Raw genomic sequence first — 19,751 nt, 5'->3', positions numbered from 1 at the left:
GTGACAAGTTCATATGTACACCTTCTGGCTAATGCACACAGTTGCCAAGAGTGTGAGAAAGTACGATTTATGAGAAACTAGATTTGTTTGCCGTTTTAGCCGGCAAATTGCTATTTGCCAAACGTCCTACACTGCCTCCATAGTATTTTCAGTTTCAATGCCGTCTTTGGATTTTTTTTCAAATTCGGACTCCCAGAAGCTAATGTCAATAGGCCGCCGTAATACTACGAAATCTTCAAGCTTTTAGCATAAGTGGGGCAAGCTTAAATTCCTTCTGAACTTAGACAGAAATTTACTGCAATATTTATGGTTAACATGAGGGAAAACATCACAGGACATAAAAACGGGACATAGATAACATAAGAATTATTATTTTGCGAAATAAAACCAGTTTGTTCAGCTTAGATTAGATTTAAATTACTAAACTTTCTACTAATTCTGACTAACTACTACTAACTAATTCTGGAAGTACCACTCAAAAACTTTGGTAAGAAATTTGCTATAGCCAATGGTGACAAGTTAGAAATGCTTAAGTTAACAAATGAGACTACTTAAGGTCGCGCTTCGAGAGCTGCCGTAATTTTCTAGAATGAGAAATAATAATAATAATGAACACGGCATCCACTAGCTATAGCCAGCCCCACATGCTAAAAATGGTAACTGGTATACTATTGTTTTGTCGGTTGAATTTTAATATACATACAAACGGAGTTTGCAATCTTCCTTTCGCTTTCCCTTTAGCGTATAACTACTTTCAATGATTGAAACATAAAAATCGAGCAAGAATTAACAAATGCCAGATCTACCCGTAGTTGACATATATTTTTGTATGAGAACCAAAACATTGCAAACTCTTTGGGCTAGTGGAATGGAGGAAACACAAACAACTGTAGAGTTGATTGCAATCTTCTGTCTGATTACTGAAGGGTTTCTGGGAAACGCGATATCGTACTATGGTATTCATGTAGGTTGAAGGTCGAGTTAATAAAGGCTATCAAATAGATGAGGAACACCTATTTCGTAAAGCTGTAAATGATCTTTAGGGCCATTCTATGATACAACAATAGACATATATATATATACACGTTGGACGTTGACTCAAAACTAAGTGCGGTTAAAAAATCGAAGATGAACTCCGAGGCTGCGTTTATGTATTTTTTATTTAAAATTATAGAAGTGATGGTCATTTACGAAATACTTGCACAGCTACTTTTTTTTTTTGCCCGGTGGGATTTGAACGAGTTGTTCCATCGGTAAAGTGATTGCTTTGTGTATTTCTGCTTGAGCGCTTATGTACTATTTCTGTAACGGGCTACCTAACATTGTTAAACTCAGAGTTGCGTGACCTTTCGATTGGCCTGTATTTGTTTTATATGTTACCACAAAGCACAGAGTGAATCTTTCAAATGAACTTGCTCAATATATATGCTCGTTGACGAGGCGCTCAAAGAGGCAGGGAGCGGGCTCACGCCTATGGAGGCGGCGAACAAAAGTAGCCAGACTCTAATAGTATCCAACAGACGCGCTGACTTCCGGACGAACTCTTTTACAGACTTTTCCCTACGTTGGCTCTATATATCTTCTGTTTAATATAAGCTTCCAATTAAATTGGGAGACCAGAGAAGCTCAAACCAAGGCTGACTTATAAGCTCAGTAGACATTAATTTGACTGTTCAAATACAAATTTTACTATGCTTATGAGAATCATTCTGGCTATATACGTATGTGCTCTATACCGAGCCTTCTGTATTGTGTCTCCCAATTCGAAATTCACGTGTCTCTATTAACGCGAAGCGCATTATGGATCGTCGTTATGTGTTGGCAGCATCACACGCTTGTACGGCCAAGACAGACAGCCAACCGCTAGTACTAATTATAAAGTTCTAACTTCATTATTGGCTCACGGAAAGCAAATATTATCATGGCCGATCTATAATTATGTGCGAAGAAGATAGGAATCATTCCATGCTGTCTGATGTCCACAGAGAGAAAGAGAAACCGAGAACGCACGCATATGTGGGGAACGGTAAGCAGGGCTATGTGCAGGGACGAGGTCATGCCTCGGAAAGCGTGTTCCCGTCAGCGTACTAACAGCAAATAGCAGCAATCAGGTCGTATGTATGCTTAGAACAGGGTATACTAATCGCATGCAAGTATTTCACATAGCTAGACCGCTGGTATGTTGACAGGACGTGGACTTAGTCCTTCTAGCTTCCTTTTTCGTATTTGAATCTATTGTAAGACGCGTATGACGCTTTTATTCCCCTTCTTCATATCGGTATTTATTAAGTTACTTTTATGCGGTATGCTGCGAGATCCCTCGGCAAGTTCGGTTTCGATGGGAAAGCAAGAAAAGATCCGTCGAACTAAGGATTGCTTATTCGGATGATAGTAAACGGATGAATAGTAAAATTAATAAACCGCCGATACATCTGGACGCTACGTACTGATCACGTACCCACTGTGATATATTTTTAGTAGCATAAAAAACTGGCCAATCGTGATGAGAAAGCCTAGATCATCGTAGCAATAAAATAATCTAGTTTCGTCATACTTTTAAGAAACAAGCAACAAATAGCTCCGAACGCTTTTGGTATTTTTAGTAAATTAACAGCTTATCGTACGTTTTATCGTTCCGTACTTTGTTTGGGCTGTTCATGTGGATCGATCTTTAACCGAAGATGTAAACAGCCTTAGACTAAGGTCGTCTTATTGGTTTTCCCGAAAATTGTCAATAAGTAAACCGCTTAATTGTAGCAGCTGACATAACCTCGACGAGTTCTGCCTTTTCAGCTTTGTTGTGTCGTACCAGTGAGTCACAAGCCGCAGTTGTTGCTTGTAATCTTACAGCTGTTACCGCTCTAGTGATCCCAGAAACATAGGCACAGTCTTCAGACTTGGAGCTAGACGCTTCCAAGTATTAGACTTTGTGCATCTGCTAGTTCTACTTCGAAGTCATTTTTCGAGAAATATTCTCTCTGAAAGAGAAGGGTGCATATACAAAGTTTCAATGCCAACACATAATCGAAATAGCTTGTCCCTTATATTAGTCAATATTAGTGCTGACAATTTTAGATAGACAAAAAAAGATATTTATGATAGGTAAGATTTCCAGTACGCGAGAGCACTTTGTCCATATTCTTCAGTTGACTAACAAGAAATGCGATGGGTAGGGCGCCATCTGACGCAAGACGTAGTCAATACTAAACTAAGGAATTAGTAGCGTCCGCGCACCTTAATTGCTATATGCGCGGACATGAAATCATGGGTCAAGACGGCTAATTTGAAAACGACGGCGTTTGGTTTCTTGGCATCTTGACAATCCGCCTTCCTTGATCCGCTTCACTTTAGCCTACTCTCGGACATTTTTCCAGGATCCTTGGTTACGCTAGAGACTATTAGCCAACTCTTCGATCTAAAATTCTAGGCCCTCAGAAATTACCGCATGACTTCGGAGTACCAGCCACTGGCCTATGAGTACTGTTGTCGGCATGAAATAGAGCTTTGGCCTGATGTGACACCAGCTCTTGAACGACTTTGTGGATAGCTAAGAAGCGCCACATTCACAATCTCTCAGAAACGACAGCTGTCACCGTCCTTTCGATTTCAATCAGTGATCAGTAGTGCAAAGATGATGCTTTTGGCATTTCTCGCGCCTATCTATACCGTTTCAGATCATGATAGCGTGTTGACTCTAGCACCGTTGGTGTCCAATATACTTCAGTGATTCCGGTCGAAGTGGTTTAGCTAGAACATAGTATGGCTAATTTATGTATGCATAGAAAAGTCGTTACGTTAAAACGAACCTCTCTTCTAATCGTGCTTTAGGAGCAATGGGTTTCTATCGGGAAAAACAGATTCCAATCTAGTCTCTTGTTTAATCAGGGCATGATCTTACTTCACGCACTCAGTGGACATAAAAACAATTCGGGCAATAGGTAGACTACTGACCGAGCGCGACTTATACGAAGCCAGTATGTACAGGCCTAGGGTATCTGTTTTGGACTGGACGTAACATAATTGAGACGGAATATAAAAGACAGTACATTTATTTTGATAAACATTTCGCTAATGAGAATTAATGGTGTAGATCTAATTTCTCCCAACCGAGAAACGAGGCCCGCCCTACTATCATCTATACATATTCAACGCTATGTAAGTGTTATTCAAATATTCTCTATCTTAGCTTTTCTCTCATCCGTAGCGAACGAGATGATGGATGACATCGTAGGTCATTTCCTTCTTAGCGAGCTTAAGCCAGAATTAGATTCTGGGCTTGATCGGGTACTTGAAACACACTGTCTACCACTTTCAGAGATTTTGTTGAAATGCAGAAGGAATCTGAGATATATGTCCTCTGACTGCAGACAGCTTTGTCCGGAATACGATAAAATCACTACTTCGCTTTTGAAATCGTATTCGCCTAGCTAAAAAATTTAGAAGCAGACCATTCTGTACTCGTTTGGACAGCTGGGCCTAATCCTCATTTAGCCATCTGTTCCATATAGTTCCGTAAGCAGGGCACCAGTGCGCAGTACCTGCAGTGTCGACACTGTAATACATAAACAGTTTAATACGTACGCATAGACATACCAGACAAAATACGGACATCATTTTGATTCACGTTTCGGTAGAAGAATTAGTACTACTTAAATTTGCTGGCGGTACACGTTGATGTATCCGACCGATGCAAACTATCAGCTATGACGGCTCATAGGATATTTTTCAACTACTCACATTTAATTAATTACCCAGTCCGTCGACCGGCTTTTCAAGCTCATCGATGTATTGGTCGATGAGCATCGATGAGCTGAGTGGTCTAACGGCGACTGCCCTGCTTAGATTCCGGCCAAACTATCCTACGACACATCTCCGACGGGAGATTTTCGCTATTACTTTAAGCGAAAAATTCGGGGCAGTTGGAGCGGTATAGAAAATATCGACAGAGCGTCATGCTTTTGAAAAACAGACCATTTTACGGCAAATGTGCTCCGTTATTCTGTGAGCATTATGCAGAGAACATGAGCCTATGTCGAATTAGTTCGAAATAAATTATTTCTTTTCTAGTTTCTTGTCCTTAGAAGCATCCGTGATGCGGTTATTCTCACCCGATGCGGCTAACGTGCGCTGTACAGACAATCCTACCCAACGAATTAAATGGGCAGAAAGCGAGTCGAGCTGGTTACTCACCTAACTTGGGCTCTGACATCTTTTGGAGGAAGCCGTTTATGAACCTGCATCTGCATTAATCCGCCATTTTGTATAACTTTTTAGTCTACCAACACTCTCCCATGAGAACCGGCTAGTATAAGGACTTTTTCCTGCAATGGGACCCAGCCGCAGACCACATGCGCCTTACACTGGCTTCTGTGACAGCGGATGATCGGCCTAGATAATCACTGCTCTGCGACACGCCTGGACGTAGTTACCAAAACTCTTTCTCTTAGACCCAACTCCTGCGACCCGTCTAACCTAAGCAAACCTGCTCCCAAGATCCGTCAGATGACCAGCGGAAATGGCGGCGGAAGTCAAGCTTAGCAGGAGGGGCTCTAGAATAAATCCCTCTAAAGTATGTTGAGACTAGATCTTTCATACTTGGCGTATAATATGATACGTGTGTCTGTGGCTTATGTGTTTGAACCATAAACTAGTAGACATTAAACGTCAAGGAAAATGAACTATTCAATAAGAATCCTCAAATGAAGGTATCGTTCACCGCAGGGAAGACGTATGGGTTCATGATTCGTGCAGGCTTTGCGTATGCAAATTTCACCAAAAAGAAGTTGTCTTAGCTTTTTAACGCCTCTGAGCAAAAGTTATATAGAATGTGTGCACCATTTTTAAATTCGGAAGGACAATTTAATTTTTCTCAAGGACCAAACAGGATATTCCTTGTGGTGGCCTATCGGCACGGACCACGTTTCGGCGCTGTTCGCAGTTGCAAGCTTGCGTCTGGGCTCACAAAGAAATGCAAATCTGCAGGCAATAGGTTTTAGATGTGGCCCCGCCTGAACTGTGTGCACTTTTAACAGTTCTCTGTATGTCTCTATTAGCCATAAACCGCAATGGTTCTGTGTAAGAAATGGGTGCAGATACTTATGGATTGGTTTTATTACGATTCGACTGCATAATTATTTCGAATAGACAAAACGGCTTAGCGGAACAAATGCTGGCTTCTTTACCTACGACCGATATGGTACGCAGGAAACTTTGCCACTGTATATACATTACTTCTCGTACGAGATCTTGAGCACGACTCAATATCGTGCTCAGGTCTGAACGTACCTATATGATTATCAACTCCGTATCGCTTCGTGTCTAGCAGTTTTGAAAAATATTGGTAACTAGCCTATAGGCAGTTAAAAAAAAAATTAAAAGAAAGCGCTGTATCAAATCGGGTCGCGTTAAGGCAGGAAAATGTATTCCAATAAACAATCAACCAATTATATTCCTCGATTTAGATATTTTTTTTGAAGTCGTAAGCGTTAATCGCTTAAAACACGACCGGTAAATCTTTCAATGTTTGCTTCCTTTACAATTAACAAGTAGACGTTTTTGTTTGTTTTTTTTAACTTAACGACGAAGTTCACAGAACCTGCTGCCAACAGCACTCAGCACTAAACACATCCGCACAACGATCACTGGCTTACAAATATTGCGCTACAGCTATGATTCATCCGTACATAGAAGTCCGCCAACTTAGATAGTTACCAACTTTAACTAAGTCGAGATGGAAAACTATGCAAGAGAGTGCTAGTCCAACAAAAAACCCATATCATTCATCTTAAATTTAGCGTTAAAATTCCGCAGATCTAGGGCTCTCGCACGTAATTCCTCGTTGCTGTAAAGAAACAAACTAAAAGCTTAATACGATCTAGAATGTTATGAAAGCAAATGGAAGCTTTCGTAGATTCCACGAAGCGTGATCTTTGTACGAAGCAAATTCTTAAAAAATTGACTTTTATTCGGAGCTTTGTTGACGTGAACATTTAGCCCAGCTGTTGCCCTATAGTAGTACCAACAAAAAAAAATGTATTTGTGTTGATTATTTCATAACTCTGTTTTTATATGTCGTTCATAGAAAAACAACGTTGCATTCGGCACTATACTAATCTGGAGCACTGTGTTGCCGTAAAAGTAATAGAACAAACGAGAGAAACATAGCGCGCTCTTTGGAAGATTTGCAGGTCTACCTTGAAAAAAGATTTAATTTCGGGTTTGGCTATAACGTCCCATGTGCCATCAACGCATACGCAGAGCAGATATGGACATAGAAAATTCAAATTTCTTTATCTGTTTGTTATCTGCTTTCCCTAAACCCTTTTAAGAGAATCCACGTAGTTACACAGCGATACATTCTGTTTGCGATATTTGCCTCGACAGTTGAGATACGTAGAAAGCGCCGTTCTTTATTGCCTCTTACGTGCATGCGTATCTCTAATCTAAGTGTAAGGATGAACGATACGATCGTTTTCGCCCTGATCGGTCTGTTGATACAGAAACTTACTTATATCGCGGTACCAAACAGATGCGCAGAGCCAGGCTTGCAGATAGCCAGGCGACGTAAATGCGGCAGGGGCAAAAGCGAAGGGGAAGAGTATACCATCGTTGAACTGGAGGGCTTTGTTGCATAAGATAAACAGCACTATTCTATCGGCACTAATAATTTATATACGACGCTGGCTGACGAGAAGAACAAATGACGCAGCCTTTTTGCAGTAGCGATAACAGAACGCTGTCCAAATCGGTTAGGTCTAATTAAAGGGATGAAAGGCTATTAAGGTGTTCGGTTTGGCTGAAGGGTTTGGCTCTTGGTAAGGTTGCCGTGTCAGTTAGACAGGATAGTTGTTCATCTTAGCAACAACGGTAAACGCTAGAATCGGATGCATTGCGGTTCGAAACGACACTGATGCTTGACGCAGACACAACGCACAAGATCGCATATCCGCAGGTGGCCTTTTCGCTCCGTCAGGTACGAACATACTAAAAATGCTTTTAGAATCCCTTACATAAACAATTCTACGGAAACTCAACAGCTGGGCTTCGTGACAAAACTTATGTAGGATTAGAGGAAAGGACAAGTGACTTGTTGGAAGAAAGGGCGGACAGGTAATGAAACGCTTAACCGTTTATTTCTAAAATAACGAGTGACCAATGCTCTAGATTACGGACCTACTACCCGGGTGATGCTAATACGGCGTATTTACTTGTTGCTTCGGCCTGTTATCTAGCGCATAGAAACTTTATGGACCTCTGAACACGAGAGCATGCCGAGTACGTAATTCATCGTACGATAGCCCCGTAACGGCGAAAACTTCAAGAGACGCTCACGTTTCGCTGACTGAAAATGAAATTAGTATGTGAAAAGGTGTTTGGTGCGATAAATGGTGGTAGATTGATTCCGGTGATTTGACTGCGTCTTGACCCCCGAACTACGAGTATTTTGTTTCGATATATATTCTAAATCGCCAGCTAAATGCAAGCCACAAAGCATAGTTTTTTTTTAACCCTTCAAGGGGCTTGTGCACGCCAAGCACGGTAAGATCACCGAACTTGTTAATGAGATTTATGTTAGTCACTGTAATAAATATGTTGGCATTTCTAGTAATAATAAAATATGTGTTAAACTAAAACAGCCAAGGCAACGTTTCGCAAGAAATTTCAAAGTTGACATAACACTCTCTAGGTTCTAGGCGCGTCTGTGGTCTGTTGCGACGAATGAGAACAATAGCTAAAATAGATAACATCGCCGTCTGCTCGTAGTGGAAATTTAAAAGATTTGTCAACTGAGTATTTTCGTCTGTAAGCGACTATGGGACTATACATGATACCCACATCAAATTTGAGCGCTGTCTACTTTACCTTTAACGAATGCTACTTGGGTTTTGATTATAACGATTTTCAAAAACTACATAGCCATCTAGTGACTGCTGTCTGCTAGTTTTAAACAGATCTATATATACATTATCCCTAACCAGTTCGTAGTCTCTACGCAATTGAATGGACGAAAAGTGCATTTTTCTTGTCAATTTTTGGCTACTTACCCTCTGAACGTGAAGCGGTTATTGTCGTCGGTGTTGGTTTCAGCAGGGAATGAGATAGGCCATGAAGTTTGGACGAGTGATTCGCGAATTAGTGCGCTCCATGAGAAGTGGACGCTGTGAAGATGAGCATCGTACGTGTTATCGGACCGCATCAGACGGCGACGTCGAGTCACCTGACGAATGTTCATTAGCATCGTGATTGTGATGATGGGTGGCGCTGAAGGAAAAGTGTACGGATTAAACTTTCTGTTTTATTCCGCGACCGATAACGCGTAGAAATGTAGAGATAGACGAGCGAGTATTGTCAGTCAAGCAGAACACCCTGGCGGCCTCGATGGGCAGGCTTGTGAAGAGGAAAAATGATACAGACACAATATTGACGACGACGACACTCGACCCGAGTAGCGTCAGCTGCTACTGTGCGGCCGAAAGTAATTGGAGTTGTGATTTCGGTGACTGTAGTAGTGCGGGGTAAGGGGAGGCAAAAACGGGTCGTACAGTCTTCTGGACGTGACAGAACTTGTTACGGTCGAACACGTATTTGCCAGCTGAGCACCCTTTCTGACTTGAAGATGCCGCTGGAGTCGGGTGCTGGGATATAGCCGCAGCTGCTGATGATGTTGTTGTTGTTGCTCTCTTTGTTTACCAGGCGATTGAAGCGGAAATACAAGGGACTTGTAGAACTCCTGTTTTCTTTTATGGAAGACGGTTGTCGTTTACCGAGGCCAGTACCATTAGACAAGGGAGATTTGAGCCAGGGAGTATGAATATTGTTCTGGATAGTTTATTATGCACTACGTCGGGTCGAGACGGCCAGATCGCCCAAAAGGGGTGCGTTCGTGGTGAGTGTAAGCAATCGTCTGTACGTCTAAATCGATAGATAGCCAAGCTACTATCGTCTGTCAAGACGAATGTGATGACAAATGGAGCAGAGTGAAGACCGTGTTTTTCTTTGTCGGGTATGGTTTGAAGGAAAGTAGGCTATTAACTACTCTTTCTCCGCTCTCTCATATAATGGCGCCGCGTGCTTTTTGGTTATTCCTGTCGTACTTTTAGCAGAGTCATGTACCTTTTACACTGAAGTTCTAGCCGTGGGAAATTATATAGGCGTGAAGTGGTGGCTGAATGAAAGTTGCATAGTATCTTAGGTTATGTGGGAAGCAACGACGGTTGTTGAGGTCGTCCTATTGTTGCGTTGTGACCGGTTGTTGTTCACTGACGCAAAGATCACGTTTTGACTGAAACAAAAGTCACATAGAAGGATCAAGAGAGACAATGAGTTTACAAAATTAAAACGGTTGATTTTTTATTATATCGAGTTCAATTTCACTATCGATATCCACTACCATATTTTACAATATGGTATGTTTCGGGTCGACAGTATATGTGACATGCAGTGTGCCTGATAGCACGAATGTTACTATACCACAGTATGGAACGCTATCAATATAAATGACGGAAGCTTCACATTCCACTTCTTCGCCAGTGAATATCGCTTGGATAGTTTTTATGTATTTTAGATAGTTTAAATGCTAAGAATATGATTGCTTACGCTGTCATGAGAACTATTCGTGATAATGGCCGCATGGAGAACAAAGGCTAGGAAAAAAAGTCTTTATTTACTAGTTTTTCTAAATTAGTCACCCGCGCGACGTTCTACGTCAGTGTTCGTTAGAAATAAAGGCGCCTCACACATTAGAAAATTAATTTTAAGGGCCGGAGAATAAAAGCCAATAATTATTAAGCTACCAGACGCGTTTACTTATTTAGTTCAAATCGCATGCAGTTGTAAAAATGAAATTCACTGCATCTTTCAGCCTCTATGTTATTTAAGCGTTTTACGTTCGGTATCGTCGCTGGGCATTCGATCATGCTGGGCTACGAAACGAAATCTATCTATGTCAAGCTCGAACCTCGACCACAACAGGTCTCTAAGCTTATCAGGCTACGCTACCTACCACCCGAGCACGAGGACGCACCTTTTCACATCTTTTACCCTTAAGTAATCCAAGTTACGCAGAGGATATAAAATTGGTACATGTGATGGTACATGAGGATATAAAATTGGTAGCTACTTACGGGAAACATGTAGTATTACTTGCCATTCATACAACATTTTTCGTTAGATGTAAGAGTATTCTCCCATCTGTTTTTTACGGCCGGTGTTTATTGGATCTTACTTCAAGTGAGCTTTGCTAGACTTTTTAGATTTTCATCCAACAGACCTGTGAAACGGTAACAATATCCTGTAACGGCTGTACACCAATGTTGAAATTTGCGCCAACGATGGCTGTATGTTCATGATTCCACAGCAATGCACTCTGAGAGACGTGCATCACCCATTTATGTCGCGCCGCCCCCTCCAACGTTAAAAATCATAATCAGAAACTAATACGACGAATTGCCCCTATGATAGTTTTACACGATTTTTTACCCATTTTTTCCACTAAGGTGAATATGATATTTTGTGTTATTAATTCTAGGTGACAGTTCAACAGCTTGGAAAGTTATACACGTCTTCACATCTTTACTTAGCTGCTTTCTTCTCTCAAGTAGCTTAATATTTAAGTGGCATTTGGGCGTTTAAGATTAGTGCTATCTTGAGACGACGGTGTAAAAGCACAATAGGACTACAGTACAATAGCGACTTGATTGTAATAGAAACAGAAGAAAATTTAAACGAGGGAATCAAGCAGCTGCTACCGATCACAAGACGATTAGTACATGATCATGAAAAATCTATGACTGCTGAAGGTGCAAAGAGATGTAAAGGGACATTTTAAATAATGCAATAGGTGTTCTAAAAAGAGGGTGATGGCAAAACTAAAACGAATTTGGGTTTAGGACTTTGGTTCAGACCTGAATACGCTTTGAGTTTAGAAGGGAAAAGTAACAGAAAAGTCTTGGGTAGCGCCGGACGCATCCGTCGAGTGCGTATGATGCGCGAGAAGTAAATGACTAAATTAACGAGACTTTTATAAGATTAGATATTAGATTTATTAGATATAAGACAAAGTATATGACACAGATTATAGGTCACTGCGTTTTTTGTCTAATAAAATAACGCTAGTTTAAAATGTTACTGAGATCGAATCTGCGAGATGGGCTCAGGTTAGAAATATGTGATTTATGCCATTGGATTCTTCGGCCAAATTTCAAAAGGTCGGACCACGAAACTATTTTTGTACATTTTATCCCAGTTTCATTCAACAGTGAAGAAGCAAAATGGCCAGTCCATTTTTCTACCCCATTTTTACATTTGGTATATTTTCAAAAGCAAACGGAAGGCAAGTCATGTTTTATAGAAATTATTATATTACATGATAATATTACGTGGCGGTGAAATAGAGCTGTATAGGGCGTTTATGTCGAACATATACGACGCCGGTTGACGCTAGTCTTGCAGCAGAATGAAAGAAAATAAATGGATTCAGAGCACGATTCAGCTTAGTAGAATTTCGTATGTGTGTATATGTCGTGTGAAGGTATCTTCACACTCACTGAATTATATATTAGTGGACAACGTATTACGAGTTGTTGCCTCTGAAAGAAGACTATTATTATTATTATTAGTTGCACAGAATAAAACCGTCATCACATGCGTCACGTTAGCTAGCACCATGGTAATGTATCAGAATTTACCATAGTTATGCTAGAATTGTACATTATGAAAATAGTCGAACCAGATTTAATATAATAAAGTGGGTTTTATATACATTGTACACTTCTTGTCTATGGTGTGTCTCATAGACGTGCCAGTAACTGGGCCATTCACAAACCTCGTATTGAGTAGTAAAACGTAATGTGGATTTACGGTCAACGAATCATAACCTTTGGCCTGCCTAACTTGGCAACAAATAATTATAAAGCATTATTTTCTTCAGATAGAGTAAGAGTCCTCTTTAAAAAATAGTTCTTTTTAGCTTTGTTGAACGACTGACTTTTACGCACAGAATCATTAGTGGGGTACCATCCGAGCCAATGACATCGGTATCTGCAATCGATATTTTCTCGAAAATAAAGTAATTGCAGTACGCTCGTTTAGGTCATATAATGGAGCAGTCCTTTACAAATATATTGCAATAACCTGTCTTCTACCGTAACATCGATTGTTTTCAAACAAATTGTAGCCAATTAATTAAATCAGACGACCAGTTCCAATGAGAATGCACGCTTGTTGCACTTTCAGAACGGCGAGATCAGAGGTAAACAGCAGCAGCTACCGTCTAGAGTACTAGGGCACCTCTTCCTGTAAACGATGTCAAATACAGCCTCACACACCACTTTGATTTCTTTGTTTATTTTTTCCTGCTTCTGGAAGATCAGAAGCAACGAAGAGTCTGGGCTGTCGCAGGCCGTTCCTGTTTTCATAATGGCCGCATAGACTGGGGTTTCAGGTCGACCGTGTGAGACAGCACAACTTCCTTACAGACGCGTGGATTAAACCAGCCAGGTAGAGACATATAGTATAATCGGAAATGACCGGCAAGAACATAGACAATCGATCATTTCGGCCAGGGTCTCTACGAATTAAAAGCATTAGACAATAGTTTATCTTCCTCATATTCCGGAAACAGGTTCCGAGGTTCTTCTAATCTAAATTTCTAATCTTGTTCTAGAGGGGATCGACTTCCCTTTAGAACCAGAGGTTGCAAATTATTGTAGGACCAATGCAACGATTAGCCTGTCAAAATGTGTTGCAATTTATCGCAAACAAAGAGACACTGTATTCACTGACTGACCGTCGTATGTGCTGCGGCGAACACATACAAATAAGCAAAAGAATCTAGGCCCATCGACACGTAGGATCACATACATTTAATTAGTGGTCACTCGCCAACCTCTGGCCACAAGGTGCCAACAGTGGCACGAGACACTGGCTGATCATGGCACATTCAATCGTCACGGCTGTGCTTGTGAGCCCGGAGGAAGCGACAGATATCAGCACGTAATAACGTGTTGAGAAGCGGCGGTTTTCGGGTGCCGACGTCGCCGCTTAAGTACAACTGTCTTTCCCAATTACAAAAAGGTATAGCTTGTTTAGCTAGCTTTGCCTTAAGCACTGTGCCTGATTCGCGCCTATACGTGAGTTGTCGTAACAGGGGCGCGGATCTGGCAAAGGAACGCGAAACCTGGCGCCGGCAGAAACCGAAAACACCTGAACAACCGAAACAGAAAAATATGCCCAGGCAGAACCTCCGAAAAGTGCATGCGATACCAGTTTTGCTCTGATGGCTAAGCCGGCTGTGCTGTCCTTGTCCGGAGCGGCGAGAGGATGTCTATGCAACCTTGATGATAAAACGGCTAAGGACTGAGTAAAACCACCCATGTGATAATAATCAATCGCATAGAGCGTGAAAGCATATACAAAATCAAGCTCTCAAATGAACGCGATGCTAAATTAGAATACGAAGAGAATGATAAATTTTCGCTAGTTATCAGGAAATCATTGTACGTGTGGTTTGATCATGGATCTCTGTCTATTGGTCTCGTGCTGAGTACCTAAACACTTGCCCTAATAGAGAAAAGTGCCCAGAAAAAGGAAAATCTTTAGCGTTTAGTGGAAAAATCGAGTTCGGCCGAACCAGGTATCCGAACGGCAGATGAATAGGGTTAACTCGCTGTAATACTTAAGATAACCTATGTATATCGAATAATTCAGAATACATGTTTATGCCAAAAAGAGACTAGTGATTAGTTGTAATAAAGACCATATAGAATTTTCTTATTCCTCGGGAAGATTCTTTTAGGGTTCAATGTTTCTTTATATAATATAAATGTGCTTACTGAACCGGACCTGACGTGAACTCCGTCTCTAGCATTTGACAAGAACTTCCAAAACTAGTCAATAATATATTCGGTACATAATAGCTTCACTTAGAAACGACAAAGGGTTACTGCTATGTTCTAATCAAAGTATACTAACCTCCGCAAAAACGTAGTCTCTTTAATTAGGATGCGGTCATAATATATAATAATTAATAGTGTGCTGTGGAAACAGGAAGACTGGCATGCAGAAATAGCGGATTATGATTACCTGTATCAAGTACTGCCTTTATGCCTTAACAAAATCTATTTAGAAGATCGTAGATCGTCACATATCGGAAGAGTGAAACATGTCTCAATTTGGATTTCGGTATACAGACGATACAACGGGATAGAATAAGTAAAATATTCACACTATACTCGAGACTACTATGTATCATTTGGACACTATATGAGCTTCGGTTTACGCAAACGTATCAGTAATTTTTTATGCCTCGGTCTTTATGATTACTGGAAGGCTGTTTTAAGCACACATCACTTTAGAATGGTTATCATAGGATAGCTGAATTAAACACATTTATTCTTTTATTATTAAGAATATATTTGAAGAAAACATGCTTCTATGCTAAAGATTGTAGCTCGTTACGAGACAGCTTAAACTGAAATAACTTTTATTACGACAGTGAAAAAAAGAGGTACAATACTCAAATAAATAATAAAATGTACGATACTAAAAGGTGCAGCGAGCATCATTACTTTGAGTAGGTACGATTATGCAACAAGACCTTTGGTGACTGATCTAAACTACCGATATATGCCACTATCCTTGATGCAAAAAAGGCTAAAAGTTAACCCAAATAACTTTATTCCTTCTTCAGATGGACAGTTCAATTTTGTAACGTGTTAAAATTACTTCAGGAATTGCTTACATGAATATCTACACAAACGAAAGGCGCCGATTCTCTTCCATGTATTTGCAGGTAGAACAATGATTGCCGAGCAAACAGGTGGCGCCCTCGCCGGTGCTGCTAGCAAGTCTATAGAGCGAGTTTCTGCTCGCATTACCTGGAGGGCTCCACGTGTGTCAGTGCACTTAATTAGTTCCCTTAGGTTCCGTTTGCTTCATCAATTTTACTTGGTATAGCTTTAAGAAAAAATGCAAAACATGCTATTTTCATTATAACTTAACGACTTAGTTTACGGGAAAACCAAAAAATACATGATATATGTTTTAAGAGAACAAGATATATATAATAGCTGTGTATAAGAGGTGACAGATTTATAAAACACTAAAAAATAACGCTGCGACTGTTGATTTCTCAATCAATTGAGGTTAATCTTATTAATGCAGTTTTTGGACATTTTGACAGTATGCAGATATACAAGCACCAAAGAGAACTGTTAACGGACGGAAGAATATAAAAGTCAAATCCACCTTACAACCAATACATCGCTATCTAAGTTATAATCTGCACAATCTTAATGATGACATTCTTGTAGAAGTAATATGTGGAGTTCTTAGCTACCTTGATTCTAATAACTTGATATAATTCCTTGTGGAGTTCGATTCAAGCCGTTAACCTACGAACTTAGGTATAGAAATTGGATCTAAATGCAATATACAATACTGACAAAATGACCCATAACGAAACAAAGAAGGTTCTATACAGATGACACGTAAGCTCAAAAAATAACAGCGACGCCGAAAATTCATATAACCCACCTTCGATTACAATTCCGATATTGATTCCAGGTTTATTTTAAACATATTTCATCCAGTTAGGTAAAAGGAGGTTCTTTGGACTGGTATGAAAGAGAACAAGAGTAGCCAATATTTCACTGGCCCTTTCGATGCGGTTTCGTTATGCGATGTACAGAGTATGCCAAATGTGTACGAAGACTTGGATTCAATAAAGTTGTTTTCTCGTGATCCAGTACTCCACATTGTAACTCTCTGCCGTATCCTGCCGAAAAAGCATAGTTCTAACTGAACGAGGATAAAATTGCAAATCAAATCGGCCTTGTGGAGCCAGTCTATATTGGCTCGATAATTCTCACGAACGTTAACTATTAGTAGAGCAGAAAGTGTAAATGATACACCTTACATGGACCTCAGGACAAAACGGAGCACCTGGCAACTTAATTGGACTCTACTTCGCCTTTGCTGCCACCATCGTCGCCAGCTTCGTCGTTGAAAAGTCTGTTAGCACATTCTAGCAACAGCAACAGCAGCGGCAGTAGTTTCATGCAAATAAGACTGTCAACAGGATAGGAATGAAGCAGGCACGACAGGAGAAGGCCTGCCATCATGCTCTATTGCATGCAACGATCAACTACTACAAGAGCGAGTAACCGCTAAACCGTCGAATTGCGATTCTGCTAACATGATAATCGACGGTAAAGGGATCCCTAGTTTTAAGCTGGCTTGCGTTTTTCAGAACGCATTTCAATTACGTGATTATCTACTGCGGAGTTATACGTATAATAGGAGGGCTGAACTGTTATTACAAACTGCGTGTCGCGTACCTCATCCGCGTGAGCCTTGGTTTTGTTTTCAAGAGATACTGAGTTCTCGATCGTGCTGAAGACACGCGGCAAATCAGGCAGCGATCAAAAAGGCTAAAGTCAGTTCATTTAACGTGAGTGACAGGAATTGAAACACTCAGCATTTTCAAAATAAGGAAGCGATTGTCCTAGAAGAGCCTGAACGTCTTGACCTTTCGGTTATTTCTTTGGATCGATTCCTTTCACGAGACAACCCCTTTGGCAATGTGTCATCATATGATGAAGCTAAGTGTATGTCAGAGGAGCGACATTCTAGCTAAGAAGATTTACCTTAAAATATTATTTTTATAGAAGATTAGTACAAAGAATCAATATGGAGTAGAAAATATCAGTAACACTCGATCGCGCATTTGCACATATCTGGAAATCAAAGAATCAATAGCAAAGCTAGTAAGAACACAAGTAAGTGTGGTAAGTTTTCATTTAAAATGAATGCTAATCGATCAGTAATTGAAAGGGATTTGTATCGCTAATAAATAGGTCGTTAACTAAACTAGAGGGTAACGTAAACAACGGCAAAAAAATCATGGATTAATATAAGATTGAGTACAAATTGAAGGTCGAACAAATTGAAGGTGACATAATAATTAATAGAAAACAATAATGAGCCATGGACTAAGTTCATTACCAGAGTACTAGGTAATAGCCGCCATTTAGTTTCAAAAATTTTCCAATGATTTTCTATGTCTTTTTCAATTGACTTTCAGACTATCATTTTATAAACGTGTATAGTTTCCTTTCAACTCTTCTTAAGGCCATTCTGAATAGTTTCAAGAGGAAAAAATCTAAGTAAAGTAATTTGTCAGCACACAAATGACCCGTGAACCTGGTTTGCTTTTTGAATGAATTGATTCCAGCCACATTATTGCTCCATTGAACAGGTGGTGAGCTCCTGGGACCTTTACTAAAAAATTCATATAAAACCTTTTTGTGGTCTTAATAAAAATACGTAAAATAATTAAAAGAAAAATGTATGCCATCCGATAGCTTCACCATGTTTAGGTTGCATTATCGTTTTGGGACGGGAGCCGCCCGTCTATCCGATGGAATGCTTAATGGCTATGCCGGACGTAAACTTGAAACAAAGAGCCCGCCTAGTAAATTCGTTATTTCGTGACGTGTGGGTCGATTAACGTATTTAGAAGATGACAGGATTTCACATTTTGCAGAATCTGTTGTTCGCTCTATCTTTTTCCGTGAGCGATTCCGATTAGCTATCTTTTTATAGCCTTTGCTAAATATATTGAGTATTTGCTATTTCTTTTCCGTAAAAAAGGTTGTCAGAGCATCGCCGTCGAATATCTACAATTACCGAGTGACCAACATTGGCTGTACAAAAATAATTTCCACGAGGAGGAAAAGGCCAGCATTAACCCTATGCATATTCCGGACTAGGCGCAAATGTAACGGCGTGATTACGAAAACTACTGGGAATAGATTTAATTCCCGCTCGTTTAGCTTTGCTGGTAGGTGATCAGCGACAACTTACATATATGAATCGTGTGTGTCAATGTATTATGTAATACAGTGTATTTCTAATTTGAGAGGTCAGTGATTGGCTTTGCCATACGATTTAAAACCTAAAGTTGTATGTGTACACAGCCGCCCACTGCAGGTAATAGCAAAGTTCAATTCATCCGATTTAACAGATCTATATGAGCAGTTATCAAATCTTTACAAATGATATTCACTCTTTAAACCGCTCCCGATTCCACCTTCAGATCAAATAAATAGACTGGAGCCCCAAGGGAGTTAAGTTTCAGGATTCTGATCGTGTACGCCGTCATGAGTGCTTTCATGGACTTAACGACAACGTGCGAGGTGAAGCTATAGTCATCGGCAGAGATAATCAGCTCAAAAAGCGAACCACCAAAAAAATGAACGTTAGGCCCCGTCCTACTTCTACTCCAAAGTGTTAACGACTTTGTCTTCATCAAATCGGTGGTCAGTCCCAGCTCTGCTACTTCAGTGTGCTATACCGTGAGATCCATTGGGACAGTAGATGACCATATTGTTTGTGTGTAGGATGACCTTGACTCAATTCCCCGGACTACTTGACCGTATGAGGAAAATGACTGAGTAGTACTGATATCAGTAGGAGCTCAAAGTGTCGCTTTGTCTCAATCCAATCATTTAGAAGAAGAGAGTAGATTCATGGCTATAGAGCTATATTTGATTTATCTGCTTCTCCTATAGTAAACCTGTTAAATGGTCAATGTGTCTTTTGAGCACTCACGAAATGAAAACCTCGACACTCAGAACCGAGTCATAAAGAGCCTTGAAACCGACGAACATTGCATGCAAGCGGTTTCAAAACTTGTCAAGTATTTTTCTACTGGTGGCCATGAGAGATTCGTAGCCAGCGTTTCTCTTAGC

The 19,751-nt window shown here is 40.3% G+C and overlaps 1 protein-coding gene across 2 annotated transcripts in view; it reads right to left on the bottom strand.

The window, feature by feature from the left end:
* LOC111242932 (GTPase-activating Rap/Ran-GAP domain-like protein 3) overlaps nucleotides 1-19,751 on the bottom strand; it is a 389,128-nt gene that overhangs the window by 340,862 nt on the left and 28,515 nt on the right. For both annotated transcript variants that reach the window (XM_086976696.1, XM_086976697.1), the window contains exon 3: nucleotides 9,045-10,282. In XM_086976696.1, coding sequence (XP_086832822.1) covers nucleotides 9,045-9,238 — 194 coding nt within the window. In that variant the 5' untranslated portion in view covers nucleotides 9,239-10,282. The remainder of the gene's footprint in view (nucleotides 1-9,044; nucleotides 10,283-19,751) is intronic.

The sequence above is a fragment of the Varroa destructor genome, unplaced genomic scaffold, assembly GCF_002443255.2.
Source record: "Varroa destructor unplaced genomic scaffold, Vdes_3.0 BEIS01000001.1, whole genome shotgun sequence".
Taxonomy (NCBI): Eukaryota; Metazoa; Arthropoda; class Arachnida; order Mesostigmata; family Varroidae; genus Varroa; species Varroa destructor.
Note: the sequence above shows the minus strand (reverse complement) of the source record. Positions and strands in the feature narration are given on the sequence as shown.